We start from the raw sequence: 17827 nt of genomic DNA on the forward strand, positions 1-17827 counted from the left end.
CCTTCTTGCTCCTCCGCGGTTTCATTGATGGGGTTAGGGATTTGGCTTCATCGTCTTGCTCCTCCGCGGTTTCATTGATGGGGTTAGGGATTTGGCTCCATCGACGATAGAGAGAGAGAGGTTCCATTGGTGGGGTTAGGGATTTTATCGACAAGAAGATTAGGGATTTTGTCGATGAGAAGATTGTTGTTTGTGAGATTTTATTTCTAAAAGAAATCTACTTATTAATTATCGAAAAAAGTAACGAGAAAGAAGGTAACGAGAGAGATAATGATTTTGAAGGTATTAAAGTCTTTAGACACACATAATGTGTGTGGCAAGTGCAATGTATCCTCAAATGTAATTGGAAACTCATAAAGTGTCTGTTGGTGTAAAAATTTCAGAAAACAATTAAGTTTTTATACAATTTTTGACCACATATGTTAAGCCATCTAACCATTAACTTATTGTGTGTTTGTGTTAGAGGCCAATATTAATTATGTGAAACCTAAAAATAAAGAGGAAAAAGTCTTACAGTTATAATAAAGTATCTAAACTTGAAAAATCTCAAAGATTTGTTGGAGAACGGTGGCAGATCCAGAATGTGGCTAGAGTTTATCGACAGCGAAGTGTCATTGTGCATTTTTTTTCCACTCATTCTATAATGTCAAAACCATATACTGTGTGCGCCAAAAATCCCAAAATCTACGTTTTTCTTTTTTTTCTTCTTGGATTAGTATCCTTCTAACCATTTTAAATATCATCCCTTATATATTAAAAGAGAAACATTACAACATTTAAGATAGCCTTGTGTCATCACCACAATGATTTTTAGAATCTCTAGAGAAATATGTTGGTCCATTTAAATATATAATAAGCTTTTTATTAAATTAACTTTAAATTAATTATTAATGTCTTTCATTCTTTCCATAAATAAAATTTACGAAATTGCCTAATGTGGCTAAAGTATATATGACATTTAATGATTTTAAATAATAAAGATTTGATAAAAATTAGTATATCCTCTATTATTTTTTTTCAATTTTAACTTATTAAAATAAATTAAATAACCAAATTAACCATATAATAAAAATTTAGATTTTTCCGTATATGTTATATTTTGAATTTTTGAAAACGACTATAAATTACTAAAATAGTTAAAAGTCTCACATTAAAATATTTATGAACCATGATTTAACATTTTTTATTATGACAAGATACAAATTATTACAAAATTATATAAGTATTAAGTCTCATTTAATAAATATTAAGATTAAAAATATATATATATATATTAATATCGTTTAGATTAAACTATATACCATATAAAATATATAAATATTTTAATATTTAAATTTTCTTTTAACATTTTTTGATAATAGCTTTGAACAAATATTGACAACATAATATTTAAATTTTAACTTTGCATTGAATTATTTTTATAAAGTATAAATTACTTAAACTATTAAACATCACACAATGAATTTTTTTGCTATCACTGATTTAAAATTTTTGTTATAAAAAATACAAATGATCAAAAAATAATATGAGTAGACAAAATTATTTAATAAATATCAATATTAAAAATATATTATATATCTATGTTAATCTCATTTAAATTTAATTGTAGACCATATAAAATTGAAAGAAGTGTTTGTTCGGATTAATAGAATTTATTGATGTGTTTGCATCAATTTAATAATATATGTAATAGTTACTGATATTTTTTAATGTTTAATATATATTTAATATTTCATAATATGTAAAAGAATATATAATATATAAAAATTATATATATATATATAATGTTTATTCCGCGCAAGGCGCGAGTCTTAACCTAGCGTAATATTATTAATAAAAACATTTATAGTTTGTTTGGTATAGAATAGCAACATAACTAATTATGCTAAATGCTTCCTCGTACTATTGTTATTCTAAAAGAAAGAACTCATACACCATATACACACATAACTTTTAGTACCTAATCGTTTTTTTCTGATCAAATAGTACCTAATCGTCTACAATGGCCAAATAGAGAAAGACAAAATTATTTGGGGATACATATATGACCAAACTCGATCGTTCTCTTCAAGACTTGAAGAAAAGAAAATCTTTTAAACCACTAGATCACACCACCACATGTTTGTTCACTTGCTTGATACTAATACACGACCCTCCATAATATATTCTCATAGTTACTTTTGTTAAGGATAAAAAAAAAATCATAACTATAAAAAGAAACTTGAAAACATAAGAAAATCTCGAAAGAACATTAGCATTTGAAATGAAACACAATCGTAAAACTGACACATATGTACGTTTATCCATATCCTAAATCGCATTATTTTATTATGAATGATCTTTAACACGTACCGGTTATTAACCATTTTTCCTAACAAAAAATCAAAGACATATTTACACATCTTCTAATTGTCTCATAAAACTATATAATATAAAAAGAATAAAAACAAAAATACTGGCGAGGAAAATCAAATGAATGTGGTAGGTGAATGATTTGACGGAATTACCCTCATAGACTTTCTTTTGGAAAAATCCATCTACTACTTCTCTCTCTCAGTATATAATCTCTTCCTCCTCCACCATTATCTCTCAGCTTGCAAGTTCTCCTATCAACAATAGAACTCCAAGCTTAGCTTTGTACTGTACTTCAAATACGCAGTCGTTTTAATATTTCTTAATTTTTTTCCGTCTCACAAAATTCGACTCAGAATCATGCAAGCTGTTTCGCCTACCTTCTCGTGTGATCTCAAACCCATGATTCAAACGAATCTAACGGCTAAAATCGCGCGTTACTCTCACGTAAATAGAAACCGCGTGTCTGTTCGTTGCAGCTACAAGTCTGAGTCGTTTAGCTTCCCTAATGGTGTTGGCTCGAGCCGAGCTGATTGGCAGAGCTCATGCGCCATCTTAGCAAGCAAAGTGGCTTCCGCTGAAAACTCCAGCTCCATCACCGGTTCCTTAGCCGGTCAAGTAGCTGCCGTTAACGGCCACAGCAACGACTCCGTTAATCTCAGCCTCGTTCCGTCCAACACTCAGAACGGCAAGCCTGGATTGATTCAGCCGTTAACGAATACAGATCTCTCGCCGGCGCCGTCTCACGGATCCACCCTCCGTGTAGCGTATCAAGGAGTTCCCGGCGCGTATTCCGAAGCCGCCGCCGGAAAAGCTTACCCTAAGTCTGAAGCCATTCCGTGTGACCAATTCGACGTCGCGTTTCAGGCGGTGGAGCTCTGGATCGCGGATCGCGCCGTCCTCCCCGTTGAGAACTCTCTCGGCGGTTCGATTCACAGAAACTACGATCTCCTCCTCCGCCACCGTCTCCACATCGTCGGAGAGGTTCAGATCCCTGTCCACCACTGCCTCCTCGCTCTCCCCGGAGTCCGTCCGGATTGCGTCAGGCGCGTGATCTCGCATCCCCAGGCTCTGGCTCAGACCGAGGGATCGCTCAACAAACTCACTCCGAAAGCCGCGATCGAGGCGTTTCACGACACAGCCGCGGCGGCGGAGTACATCGCGGCGAACAACCTCCGCGACACGGCGGCTGTGGCGAGCGCGAGAGCGGCCGAGCTCTACGGGCTCCAGATCCTCGCCGACGGGATCCAGGACGACGCGGGGAACGTCACGCGGTTCCTGATGCTGGCGCGTGACCCGATCATCCCTCGCACGGATCGCCCTTTCAAAACGAGCATCGTCTTCGCCGCTCAGGAGCGCGAAGGAACCAGCGTCCTCTTCAAAGTGCTCTCCGCGTTCGCGTTCCGGAACATCAGCCTGACGAAGATCGAGTCGCGGCCGCACCAGAACTGCCCTGTGAGAGTCGTCGGGGACGGAGGCGTCGGAACAGCGAAGCAGTTCGAGTACACTTTCTACGTTGATTTCGAAGCGTCGATGGCGGAGGCGCGTGCGCAGAACGCGCTATCGGAGGTGCAGGAGTACACGTCATTCCTCAGGGTGCTGGGAAGTTACCCAATGGATATGTCGCCATGGTCAACGTTACCTAGCGAAGACGCCTGACCGTATATTTGTCTAAATTATAATAATAACTTATGATAAAAAAAATATCATATTCGTTGAATTATAAGATACGTGAAACCAAAGTAGAATGTAGAACTCGTTTTGCATGTGAAAGTAGGAGGATAATATATTTTATTTCTCCTATGATACCCAAACCAAAAATATTTTGTATGTTGCTGCTGCTGATCATGTCCACTAAAATGCGATGATTTTCCATTGATTTTAATGTTTGGTATCAGGTGGAATCAAATGAATCAGATTAATGATTTGTTTAGTAAAAAGAGGAGTAATAAATCAAAGGGAATATTCATGTATATGAAATTTGTAGACGTTTAAAGAGTAATTAAATCTCAGAGAAATGTATTCTTCTTCTACAACATTGAGTATCTTATAATGTACTCTCTCCGTTTTATTTTACTTGTTATTTTAGATTTATACACACAGATTGAAAAATATTAATTTGCATATTTTCAAAATAAAAATATCATTACCAATACATGTTACCGTATTATTATGAATGGATGAATTTCGTAATAAATCAGTAACAGAATTTTTAAGAAAAGACTTAGCAGTATCATTAACAATCGTCTTTGAAGCTATGTTTTAAGGTCTCATGTTTTAAAGCTCCCGCCCTAACCAGGACAACGAGAAAGGCTTTCAGGATTCTAAATTAAATTGATTTAAAAACAAGTTGTTAAACTTTACAAATGTCAAACTAATTTACGTGTGAACATAATATTGGTTTTGATGTTTCTTGCTTTGAAACAAAGTATAACCTCCATCTGGTCGTGTACTATACCAACTTCCATAAAAAAATTGTAAGTTAAAAATTTCCATGAATTTTCATTGACTATAAAATAAATTTCTCAACTATCTTCAGGAATTTCCCTTAGTGTTGCCAAGAAGTCGGGCGTATATATATATTCCCTCCGTATCATTTTAGTGGTGTTTAAAATTTTTACACAAAAATTAAGAAAATATAAATTTCTATGCGATTTATCTTGGTTACATAAAATTGCATTAAATAAAATCACTCTAACCAATAAGAAAAACATGTAGTATTTTGTAATTGGTTGCAAATTTCAATTGACATTAAATTTTATTTAAAAATGTGAGAACATCACTTATTATGAAACAAAATAAAAATGGTTAAACACCATTTAAAATGGTACCGAGGAAGTATATATTAGTGTTAATATTGTTTGAATGATATACCACTACGTCACTAATTAGGTCGATATTACAATTGAGGGTATGGGTATGTATCTATACTATTTACAAATCATTACTACTTAGCTGGCTATATTTTATATTGCAGGTAGATGTCAGTTAGCTGGCTATATTGTATACTTCATTTTTTTGTCATCACTAAAACATATACGTAAGAATATGAACTTCGATTGCTTTTTTTATCTGCATGAGCTTCTTATAATTTAATATTCTAAATTTCTAACACTCATTTCTATAAATTATATATATATATATATATATATATATATATATATATATATATGAGAGGTTGTGGTTGTTCTTGGCGAACAAATAGAACAAGAAATAAAAACCCAAATAAAAGTAACTAAGGCACCCTTGTTATATCGCCTCCAACGTACGAAAATCACGGTTCCAACACAGAATCGTCCGCTCTCCTTGCGATTCCATTTGCTACTTTTTTTGGAATCGCATTTGCCTGGTGATTCCAAGCGATCCGGACGATTCCATCCCCGCTAACGTCAGGACGACGACCACGAACTGAGTTGAACATTTAATGGGTCCATGATAGCTATATAGATGATGCGAATCATGTCATGGCGGCCGATTATACTCCATAAACACCCATGTTATAATACCCATAAACACTCATATTATATGTTAATTGAATAATATTTTTTGTGGGACCAATATGATGGCGATGATATAAGATAATTATGTCATTTCACCGTACGTAAAAGGGTTTGGTGGGAAAGAGAAACTCAACATACCGACCGAAAACTGTTTACCGTAAAAGGATCATGCTTTTATTTTTGTGATAGATCAGATCAGATCATTAGAATGGTGTGTTGTCTTTGTTCTTAGTATTAATTTTAGGCTTGGAGCTAGTTATGGTTCTCTATGTGTAAACTTCAATTATCATGTCGCAGTCATATATACTTTCGAATCCAACTTGATCATGTATATATCCTTCGTTATGAGTTATAGCAGACAGATGATTAATATCATAATATGCCCCCATTATCATGTTGATTGATATTATTACAGAAGGATTAATTAATACAAATGGCGAAAGTTCAACAAAGAAAAGACAAATGTCAAAATCAGAAGTGGAGTGGGGTGGTAGGTGGGTAGGAGAAAGAGAGATCAATCACACTATGGTAGTTGGTGAGTGTGAATGAGCCATGCACTTGGGATTTGCCGACTTGTCTATATCTTGGTTAACCATTTGGTTTCGTTTTTTTTATTTTGATTCCGGTATAAGGTACAGCTTTTATTTTGTTGAAAATGTTCATTATCGTTGTAATATGTGGGTGGGAAGGTAAATTTGTATCATCATATATGAATGGATGATGGCATGAAATTTATGTTTGGTATTTTTAGCTTTTTATCCTTACTTCAAATTACAATTTTATGCTTGGGTAGATGAATCTTATAATCTCACCAACTAATTATCTAACCACAAAGATAACAAAATTTATGAAAGAAACTCATATTAGTAGCTCACCGTTGTTATTAATTGACCAATGGTAGTTTATTCAAGATTCTAAAACTCTGAGCATTGACAACATAAGGCAAAACTTAAATTTCTTGACATGTTTTGATCTCTGACTGATTCCATGGAGCTTGGTCAGGATTTTTTCGGTAGAGAAAAACAACGCATAATCACATTTTTGGTATCTTCCGATTTTCAGTCACTTACTACATAAACACACAATATTAGAATCATATAGTAGTAGAAGATTGTGAAGAAGTATTTGCTAGTTCTGTGCTGTCCGAGTTTCAAGATAATTAAGCCCAATTACTCGTGGACGTGTTAGGATTTTTGGCACTTGTTTAAACAGTGAGAGAACGTGACATGACATAAAGACTGACGTGTCAACGGTTTTATTGAGGCCGCACATGGATTGTGACGTCGTCCTATCGGACAGTTGAGAGATCTGTTGGTAGTTTTGTTATAGAGAACTATTCTCGTGGAAAATATATACAATGAATAGTAGTTGATTTAATCATTGTAAATCTAAATAAAAGTGGTGGATGTCATATAGCAATTATAGGTTATAGCTTTCTCTTTTTTTTTTTTTTTTTTTTGAACACAAGGTTATAGCTTTCTCTAACGAATGAATTCTGTACGTGGTCCTGAAAATGTAGAAAACGAATCATGTTAACAAATTTCTACGTGTTCTTTACTTTATGCACTTAAATACTTGCACACAAACATATTTTCACAAGATCATATAAACTAGCCACAAATCTGTTCTTACAGATTCAACCAAGATAACAACCCAAGTCCAAGGTGTGGACTTCCTTTGGCATCTCCTAGCAACGAACCACAGCTAATATTGGTTGTTTACTATTGCTGCTTCTTTTTGTTTATCTACTAGCTACATTAAACTTATTGTAATGGCTAATTTAAATATATATTTCATGTGTTATAAGAAAACACTACTATTATGACTTGCGATAAGCTTAATCCGAATTATTTGTTTTATATAATATACATTTTAACTTTAGTAAATCAAAGTAGATAATGAGAGTCTTATTGCGCTATTCATAAGTAGATAATGAGAATGGGTATGTTGTAACTTGCTAATTTCATTGGTTTAGTTGGTACGTAGTGGTGTTTCAAAGAAAAAAGTTGGTACGTAGTGATTATGTGGATGATGGAAATTGTGGTTTTGAAAACTAGAGGATGAAGGGTTTGTTGCAATCTTCTTTCCTTGCAACCTTGCATCTTCTAATTTTGCGTCCACAGTCTATATGGTGAAGATTAGTGTTGTAATATGTTGGGTGCAGGGGTTCCAGCTGGAGCTTCCACCATGGGTTTGATTCCCCTTGGCCACCTATAGACGCTTTAAGTGATAAGAAAATCCGGATTTCTATGGGTCTCTTGGTGATTAGTCCTTGAGCCTAAAAACCTTTGGAATCACACCAAAATTATTAAAATAAAAATATGTGGGTGGAGGGAGAGGTAAATTTGAACTATCATATATGAAAGGCTATTGACAGAAAATTTATGGTTTGTATTTTTTAGCTTCTTATCCTCACTTTAAATGTTAGTTAATTGCTTGGATAGATGGATCCTATAATCTCATCTCACCAATGGATGATCTAACCACAAACATAACAATATTTATGAAAATTACATATTAGTGTTCATATGTTTCTATTCATTTACAGTTGCAATCAGGACTAAAGAGCTCCTTTCTAGCATGGAAGCAACACCGAGCAGAACCATCAAAACTAATCATCAAGGGAGCAAACAATAACGCATCAAGTTCAATCCATTCCCTTGGTTGTCGAGTAAGGTGTTGTTCGTTTGTTCATCTGTCATCTCCATTCAAATGATCCGTTTAGATGATTCATCCAAATGATTCATATAGATGTTATTTAGGACTGTTCATTTCTCCATCAAGATGGTTCTTCTAGATGGATCATCTAAATGAACTAATTTTTGTTTGTTCATCTATATTTTATCTAGATGGGTTTAGTATTATATACATATTTTATCTTTGTTGAACTATATTAATTTTTATTAATTATCTAAAATATAATTATTTTACAATATGGTTTTTGTGGGAAATATAATTTTACGATTTTATCAGAAAATATATTTTATCGATTTACGCGAGAAAATACAATTTTTGTGGTTTTAGCGAGAAACATAAAGGGAAAAACGTTTTTACGATTTTGGCAGGAAAAATATTTTTACAGTATTGGCGGGAAATACGATGTGTAGTTTTGACGGAAAAATGTGTTTTCACGGTTTTGGCAGAAAAGTGCATTTTCATGGTTTTTACAGGAACAATATTTTTGGTTTTGACAGGAATTTTTTTTAAAAAGTTTTTGTCGGAAATGCAATTTTGTTTTTTTGGCGAAAAAGTGTATTTTTGCGAGAAAATGCATTTTTACGGTTTTGACATGTAAGTGTATTTTTACGATTTTGGCAAGAAAGTGCATGTTTGTGATTTTTACGGTAAAAATCATTTTTGCAGTTTTGACGGAAAATGTGTTATGTGGTTTTGGCGACAAACTGCATTTTTGCGATTTTGGCGAAAAATGCATTTTGTAATTTGGAGAAAAATGCATTTTGCGATTTTGGCAGAAAATGTTTTTTTATTCGTTTCGTCGGGAAACAGTTTTGTTTTGGTTTTACCAGGAAACTGCGTTTTGTGATTTTGGTGGGGAAAATGTTTTTGCGGATTGGCTACAAAAGGCATTTTTTGTTGTTTTGTCGGAAAATTGTATTTTCGCGGTTTTGATGGAAAAAAATGTTTACAAATTTGGTGAGAAAAAATGTATTTTTCGGTTTTGTTAGAAAAATGCACTTTTGTTTTTTGGCCGCAAATGTGTTTTTGCAGTTTTGGCGAGAAAATGCGTTTTTACGATTTTGGCGGAAAATATGTGTTTTACATTTTTGGCGGGAAAATGCATATTTTGTGCTTTAGACGAAAATGTGTTTTTACGATTTTGATAGAAAACTATAAATTTTGAACTTGGATATAAATTTTTGTTAGAATAAAGGTAAATTGTCATTTATTATTTTGGACATGTTCATCTTCATCTAGATGCAGATGCACCAACTGAACTCATATGGATGAGTCTTACTTAACGTTAAAATTTTAAAATTCATCTGGATGGTTCATGTGGATGATGTCCATTTCAACACTAAACAAACATATTTCTCATCTCTATCGAGATGTACCATATGGATGGACAAAAGAACATGCCCTAACAAAACTGGAATAAAGATGGGAAAGGTATCAAACTTTGGTCATGTCTAGAGAAGCTATAGAATGGCAAGATCACAGTCTCAAATGTTGTCTCTGTCACGTCTTCTCTCTTCCATTCCCACTAGCTCTCTCCTGATAGTAGCTCAGACCTCAGCTTCTCCTGGAAAGAAGATCAACATTGGCTCTGGAATACACCGGTTGGTGAAGTAGACATGGTTTTGTCGCTTTAAGTTCATGCAAAGTGTTCCAATCTGGTTGCAAAGACTCTTGTTTTGTCTTGAGTATCTTCTTGTCTTTTGAGTTAAAACTTTTTTGTACTTTTTGGTTGTAGCCAGGGTTTTTTTGAATTTTTGTAATATTGTATTATCTAACACAAATATATCTATGGAAAATATGTTTAAAAAAAATAAAAACTAAAGATCTTTTTTTCTTCTGCTCTATATTCTTCTAATGAGGAAGATAATCTTTACTTTATGAGAATAATCTATTATATTTGACTCTGGAATAGTTAAGTTTATTTTTTCCAATTATGAATATATGTAATTAATTTTCTAAAATGTGAAATTTCTCGGAAACCATAATTTTTTTAAATGAGGCAATATTCCAATAATTTGAGGACCCCAGACGGCGTCGTAGAGACTCAGCTAAAAGAAAATCACTTGTAAAACCTACCCATCTCCCTTATAAATAACCCCAAAACCTCTCTTTCTCTTCCGCCGCCTCGCTCACTGCAATTTTCTATTTCGCAGCCCTAAACTCCTATATCTCTCGGGAATCTCTTTCCTCCTTCAATCAACAATGGAATTCTGGGGTAAGATTTTCTTATCTCGGCATCTATTAACTCATACTTTGTACTGTAACATGTTGAACCATGTGTCAATACTTAGTTTTAAGGATGGGCAATGAGCGGATATCCTGAATTTTAAGGATATCCGTGATCCGCTCCGATCCGCACGGATAATTGATTTTTCGATTGGATTCGATTCGATCTGTAACCTTTCCGATATTGGACGTTCCAGATATCCGAAAAATCCAGATAATTTATCAGATATCCGATTCGATCCGTTAAAATAATTTAATTTTTAAAAAAATAAAAGGAGAAAAAGAAGAAAAATATGAAATACATAATATTATTTAGTTACAAAAATTACAAAAGCTACATACTTTTAAAAAAATCAACAACTAAATAATTAATTTAGTGAATAATAATATTATTAAACTTATATGGATATATAAAATTATATATATTATATAATTTTATATACATGTATTTACATATGTATATAATGATCTGATCGGTATTCGCTTTAATAAATACTAGTATTGTTTTTCCATTAGCTTCTTTGATTGTTGATTTCACGCTTGATACATTGCTGAATTATTCATCCTAATGAAAGTAATTGAATTTTTCTAGACCCACCGTGTAGTCACATCCCTTATATATTAATTGAGAAGAATTACAACATTTTTTGTAGCCACGTGTCATCACTAAGATAATTTTTAGAGAAATAAGTTGGTTCATCTAAATATATAATAAGCTTTTTATTAAACTAACCATAAATTTGTTTTTTCATTATTTCTTTAAATAAAAATTACGGAATTGCCTATTATGGCTAAAATATATGACAATTAATGATTTTAAATAATAAAGATTTAATAAAAAAATAGTGTATGTTTTATCATATTTGTTTAATTTCAAACTATTAAAATAAATTAAACAACCATATTGACCATGTAATAAAAATTTAGATTTTCTGTATATGTTTTGTTTTGAATTTTTAAACACGACTATAAATTACTAAAACTATTAAAAGTTTAACATTCAAATTTTGTAATCCATGGTTTAAATTTTTTGTTATGACAAGATACAAATGATTACAAACTCATTTAATAAGTATTAATATTAAAATATATATATATGTATATATATATAAATTAAACTATATAGCATATAAAAATTCATAAATATTTAAATTTAGAAAATTATTTCGAACATTTTTTCTGATAAAAGCTTTGAACCAATATTGACAACCTAATTTTAAAAAACATTATAAATTACTAAGCTATTAATCCCACAATGAAAATTTTGTTATTTGCAATTTAAAATTTTTTGCTATAAAAATACAAATGATAAAAAAAAATATGAGTAGAAAGCATCATTCAATAGATATTAATGTAAAAATATACTATATATATATATATATATATGTTAATATCATTTATTTTTAATTATATACCATATCAAATATAAAAAATATTGTTTGGATTAAAAAAATTTATTTATATGTTGGCACCAATTTAATTATATATGTAATAGTTATTGACATTTTAATTATTTAATATATATTTATTAATTTATAATATGTAAAAAACATAGAATAATTTATATATATATATATATATATATATATATATATAATGTTCTTGCCTTAACCTAGTATCTATTTATTTGTTAATGCATATATCATAAAGAAACCACATGATTCCCAATTTTTCAAAGCACGTGTAATCCAATTACTTCCTTCACCGTTAGATCTCAATATCTCACTTTGGATAGCAACTATGAAATCTCCAACGTATGATTATGTGGTCTTGAACGCGTCTTTCCTGAATACGAAATCAATTGGCTCGGCCATCATCATGTCCTCACCATATCGATCATAAATGGCAGGACCAATAATTTCTTTGTAAATAATTACTTCACTTTCCACGAACGCGTCTTTGTCCTTTTAAAGTTTATGTTCGTTTATAACCTGTTGAACCATGCATGTCCATGTTTAGTTTGTTTAGATGTTTATGTAATGTTCGGCGTCCACATTAACTCTCTTAGCTTGTCCTTTTAAAGTTTATGTCCAGGTTATAACCTTTGTTTTGATGTTCTTGTGGTAACAAGTAGTTTTTGTTCTTGTGCAAACTGACCTGGTTATAACCTGTTTACTTAGATGTTGTGGAAGTAACAAGTAGTGTTTCATCTGTGCAAACGGGCTCACAATTGATTGTATTATTGGGTATATGTAAACAGGAGCTAAAGTTGAGGCAGGGAAGCCACTTAAAGTGAAACCTGATGAAGACTATCTCATCCACCTTTCACGGGTTGCTTTCAAATACCCTTATTAATTAACAGTTCTGAAAGATTCATGATTAGTTTTCTTTACAGAGTTTCTTACTTTTCCTTTTTTAAAATATGTGTAGGCATGTATTTTTAATGGGAAGGAGGGTGAAACTGCTCTCTTGGACGTGACTGTTGATGGGAAGAAGTTTGTGATTGGATATCTTTCTCAGGAGAAGATTCCTCAGATCAACTTGGATCTGTTTTTTGAGAAGGAGTTTGAACTCTCCCACTCATTGGAGAGGGGGAGTGTCGACTTCACTGGCTACAAAACACCCGACCTCGACGAAGATGATGATTCCTCTTCTTCTGAGGATTACTACACTTCTTCTGACTCAGAAGAAGAGGAGGAAGTGATGGTCCATTCAACTATCACTGCCAATGGAAGTGCTGGAGCTGCTGCTTCAAGTGTTGCCAAGCCTGCTGAAGGAGCGAGTGTTTGCACCTTGTGGATGGATGTGGACGAGGATGATTCAGCTGATGAGTGAGATTATTCTGGGGATGAAGAAAAAGTGACACCTTCCTAACTATTCCTTTTGATTATAATAACTGAAACTGTTTGCGGCAGGTTTTGCCCTTTGATATTGACTCTTGTTTGTTGAAAATAATGCCATCTAGTTTAATGGCAGGAAACTTGTGGTTGGTATGTTTTAGCTCTTTATAATCTCGTTAAACAAGTTATCCAACCGGAAACTGACAACACAAGACAAAACTGAAATCTCTGGACAGGTTTTGATCTCTGACTGATTCCATGGACCTGTGTCCTGAATTTTTGGTAGAATCACATTCCAATTTTTAGTCACCTATTACATAAAAACAGTTTATTGGAATCCTATAGTAATAGAAAATTCAACCAAAATCACCACAACCCAAGTCCAATCTCTAGGACATTGGACAAGAAAGCATTTTAAAAACAATGGATAGAACTACTAGGGTCAAAACAAAAACATGAAATAAATAGGGGAGAATTTATTAATTATCTGAAAATGTTTTTGAACATAAAACACCAAAAAGCCACTCACACTTTCACGGTTACCTGTTAACATTGAACCTCTCATGGCAAATAACGACGATTCATCCGAACTCACTGAGTCACAAGAGGACCTATTTTAAGTAGATTATGGATTCTGAAGCTTTATATTTAGTAAAGGGAGTGACAATGCATGTTAAATGATAGGGCATTAGAATCTTTCTAACCACCATGTTTTGAATATCTTCACTCTGTTTTGGTAGCTTTGTGATAGATGCTGGCCGTAGCTAATTGGCGCATATGTTTGTAAACAAACCCACGGAAGTATCGCCCCTCTTGCTTTAAAGGGGTTGTTGGATTTATTTAGTTCAGTGTCTGACCTTGTCTTAGTAACCGTCATTCAGTTTGAACTATATGTTTCGCTTATGGAAAAAGAGAGAGAGTGTTGGAGAGAAGATACCAGGTTGGAAATATGTATGAGACTTGAATAATATATAAGGGACATGAGCCAATCCACTAATTGTCAATTGGTTTTAAGTTGGAAGTCCACAAAACTTGTCATGGTATCAAAGCATACCCGACACCCTAACCCATTAATCCGGCCTGGACAGTGGCTCGATCGTCCCACGAATTGATGGCCCAAAGAAGGCTCAATTCCTTCGAGATTGTTAGAAAAATAAAGCATTGTTTCGGAGGAGGTACAATGGATTCTGCGAGATTAATGGTTATATGCACCATTATCTTGAGGGAGGGTGTTGGAGAGAATATCTCATATTGGAAATATGTATGAGACTTGAATAATATATAAGAGACTTGGACTATTCCACTTACCGCCAATTGGTTTTAAGTTGGAAACCCATGAAACTTGTGAGAGAGAGAGGAAGAAACTGCGAGTCACCTGTTGATTTGAGAAGGCAACTCCTTCAGAATAGTATCACTTGATGGCTTTAGGGGTTGTGGTTTGGGAGAACCAGTCCAGAGAGGGAGATGTAGTCTACGCGGAGACTTCGCTCAGTGTTCATGACTTTTGGAACACTCGTTTGAATGAAACATGTTGACTATAATAATTAACCATAAAGTTAAATGGAACCTTCAAATTTATTGCTACAAGTTCCAAACTTCCAACAAAACCATGTTCTTGTTATGACCAAAGCTCACAAAGACATGATAACATAGTTCAACAACAATCAAAACAACAAGTCCAATCTCCAGGAATACTACACTACAAGTCTTTTTAGCGGTCCACAAACTTCGATTCGACATGTGCTAAGATCGCCACGGCAACGAAAGGAGGTCCCATAAGACAGTATCTTCTTCTAGCTTAGAACGTTTCCAACGCACAACGAGTTTCTTTAGGATCACAGAGTTTTCTGCAAATTAAAGTAATTTGCTAGTTCCATCAAAACAAACTCTGCCTCGTATCTGCTTTTTATCTCTACAAACTCGAGCGATGACAACAAACACTGAGGAGGCACGGACGAGAGTGCTATTGGAAGCATGTCGGTTTTTGAATGAGTTAAATCCTACAAAAAAAAAATTACATAAAGATGAATGAATACACCAATGAAGTTAAGAACAAGTTGCTTCTACAAGCACACTGTGAAGCCAGGGTCATATGCATGGAAATACCACAGACCACCTCCAAGGCGTCCAAGTCCCTCTGGTTCTAACTTGTCAGACATGGATACATTTTTTAACATGATGGGGAGCATAATGTCAGAAGGAGAGTATGATCCTTTTGGATTTGAAGATTCAGACGATGACGAACTGACTACAACGGATATGATGATGTTACTGCTGAACTTGGATATGGAGTCCGATGAGGATATCTATTAGCTAGACATATTTAAGTTACCGTTAAACATGCGTTTCATGATGGTCGTTTGGAGGAAGTGGTTCTGCGGCATCTGGATGCAGAAGATGGGCAGACTGTGATAGCAAAAGATATAAGGTATTGGTGCATTCCACCACTCAAGTCAATCTCTTGTTTTAGTCACTTTTAACTCTTAATTCCGCTGCGTGTGTTATTCTGTCTGATATTGGTTGTCTGACTTTCTTGAGGGTATGCGTATATGAATGAGGACTCTCTTAAGCACAATAAAAGACAATGCAAACATGTTATAATGAACACCTCTCTCTCTCTCTCTCTCCCCCAATTGGTCATTCATTACAATTGACTGATTTAAGTTGGAAGATTTTGTCTTGGATACCAATGCTTTGTGACCTGGGATAAGACTTGAATTATTTGTACTCATTTTTTGTATTTTTAACAATTGTTACAACTTCAAGTTTACCCCTGGGCGAAAAAAAAAAACTGGTCTGGATCATTTGTACTTTTATGAGTTTATGACTGACTGAAAATGCAGGATTTATGGGTAAAAACAAGCATATATGACTATTTTACCCATAAATCCTGCATTTTCAGTCTTGTATGTTCTGATTCCTACGTGATGTGCCTTGCTTCTTCGTTTCTTCTAACCTGGACAACTCCAGTTAGTACCTTGGCTTTTATCTGCCAACCAATCAATTGAGGGGGAAAATTGTCAATTCGAATCTCAACAAATTTCATAGTGTCTTCTCTTATCCAAACTTTCCTACTTTCCCAACATTTATCTCAAATAAAAAAAAAAAAAAAAAAAAAAAAAAAAAAAAAAAAAAAAAAAAAAAAAAGTATAACCTCGTACGCTTTCGAAGTTGTAGTAAAATCTGTAGACTCTGTTTCTGTGTAGAGGTAAGAGCAAGGGAAACGAAATCTACTAATGGATCTTGTTTAACCTTCACATCTCTGCAAACCTTTTAAATTACTTTAATTTGCAGAAAACTCTGTGATCCTAAAGAAACTCGTTGTGCGTTGGAAACGTTCTAAGCTAGAAGAAGATACTGTCTTATGGGACCTCCTTTCGTTTTAAGATTACTACGAACCTTAACGGAATCGAGAAAATATCGCGGAGCAGGATCTAGACCTCCGATGGGGGATCGAGATCGTCTACTGTCTCCGGTGAGGGGGATTCAAGGTTCGGAGGTTGTGGGTACGAAAGAGGGAGATCAATGTTTGGTGATTAGAAACTCGGTTACGACGGATCTCAACGGTTTCGGAGCAGGATCTAGATCTCCGATGGGGGATCGAGATCGTCTACTGTCTCCGATGAAGGGGATTCAAGGCTCGGAGGTTGTGGTTACGAAAGAGGGTGATCAAGGTTTGGGGATTAGAAACTCGGTGACGGTGGAATCTACGGGATCGGGATCGGAGATGCAGAAACAAAATCTATCAGCGCCTTCGACAGTGTCGTTGGAAGGAGGTAATCAGTCTATTCCGATTAATTCGGATCTGAAAACGGGGGAGTGGATTAACGTGGTTAAGGGAAAAAATATCTTGAAGAAATATGAAATGGAAATTCAAATGGAAGATGGTGTGGGATCTGTGAGTGTTCCAGATGAAGTTTTCATGGATGCTGCTCCTTTGTGGGAAGATTTTCTCATTGGAAGATTTTTGGATAAAGCTCCGCATATAGGCAAGGTTCATGCGATTGTCAATAAGATTTGGGCGCAAAGTGACAAGTCGCAGATGATTGATGTTTACGTGATTAACTCCACAACAATGAAGTTCAAAGTGAGTAATCCAGTCACGAGGAACAGGATTGTACGAAGAGCAATGTGGAACATTGCGGAAGTTCCAGTTATCATGGCGAAATGGTCTCCATTAACAGAGGATATTGAGCAGGAAACGCATTCCATACCTCTCTGGGTCCACTTGAAGAATGTACCAATGGATATGTTCTCCTGGAAGGGCTTAAG

General features: G+C 34.3%; 3 protein-coding genes across 3 annotated transcripts in view; all 3 read left to right on the forward strand.

The window, feature by feature from the left end:
- Window positions 1-2474: 2474 nt before the first annotated feature.
- LOC106327879 (arogenate dehydratase 5, chloroplastic-like) lies at window positions 2475-4237 on the forward strand. Its single transcript, XM_013766176.1, has one exon. It carries the CDS (start codon window positions 2713-2715, stop codon window positions 4009-4011), a length of 1299 nt encoding a protein of 432 aa, XP_013621630.1. The 5' UTR covers window positions 2475-2712; the 3' UTR covers window positions 4012-4237.
- Window positions 4238-10667: 6430 nt separating this feature from the next.
- LOC106326037 (histone deacetylase HDT2-like) lies at window positions 10668-13699 on the forward strand. Its single transcript, XM_013764078.1, has 3 exons — window positions 10668-10764; window positions 12976-13046; window positions 13146-13699. The coding sequence occupies exons 1-3, from the start codon at window positions 10752-10754 to the stop codon at window positions 13548-13550; spliced, it is 489 nt and encodes a 162-aa protein (XP_013619532.1). The 5' UTR covers window positions 10668-10751; the 3' UTR covers window positions 13551-13699.
- Window positions 13700-17000: 3301 nt separating this feature from the next.
- LOC106323302 overlaps window positions 17001-17827 on the forward strand; it is a 4470-nt gene continuing 3643 nt past the window's right edge. The window contains exon 1 of the mRNA XM_013761448.1: window positions 17001-17820. Within this exon, the coding sequence (XP_013616902.1) occupies window positions 17001-17820 (820 nt within the window). The remainder of the gene's footprint in view (window positions 17821-17827) is intronic.

The sequence above is a fragment of the Brassica oleracea genome, chromosome C2 (genome assembly GCF_000695525.1).
Source record: "Brassica oleracea var. oleracea cultivar TO1000 chromosome C2, BOL, whole genome shotgun sequence".
Classification (NCBI taxonomy): Eukaryota; Viridiplantae; Streptophyta; class Magnoliopsida; order Brassicales; family Brassicaceae; genus Brassica; species Brassica oleracea.

Bases quoted from the DNA above. Each gene is read 5' to 3' on its own strand.
- LOC106327879 (XM_013766176.1), top strand. From the start codon at position 2,713: ATGCAAGCTGTTTCGCCTACCTTCTCGTGTGATCTCAAACCCATGATT.
- LOC106326037 (XM_013764078.1), top strand. The intron at 13,047-13,145 runs GTTGCTTTCAAA...AAATATGTGTAG, and splicing joins ATCTCATCCACCTTTCACGG to GCATGTATTTTTAATGGGAA.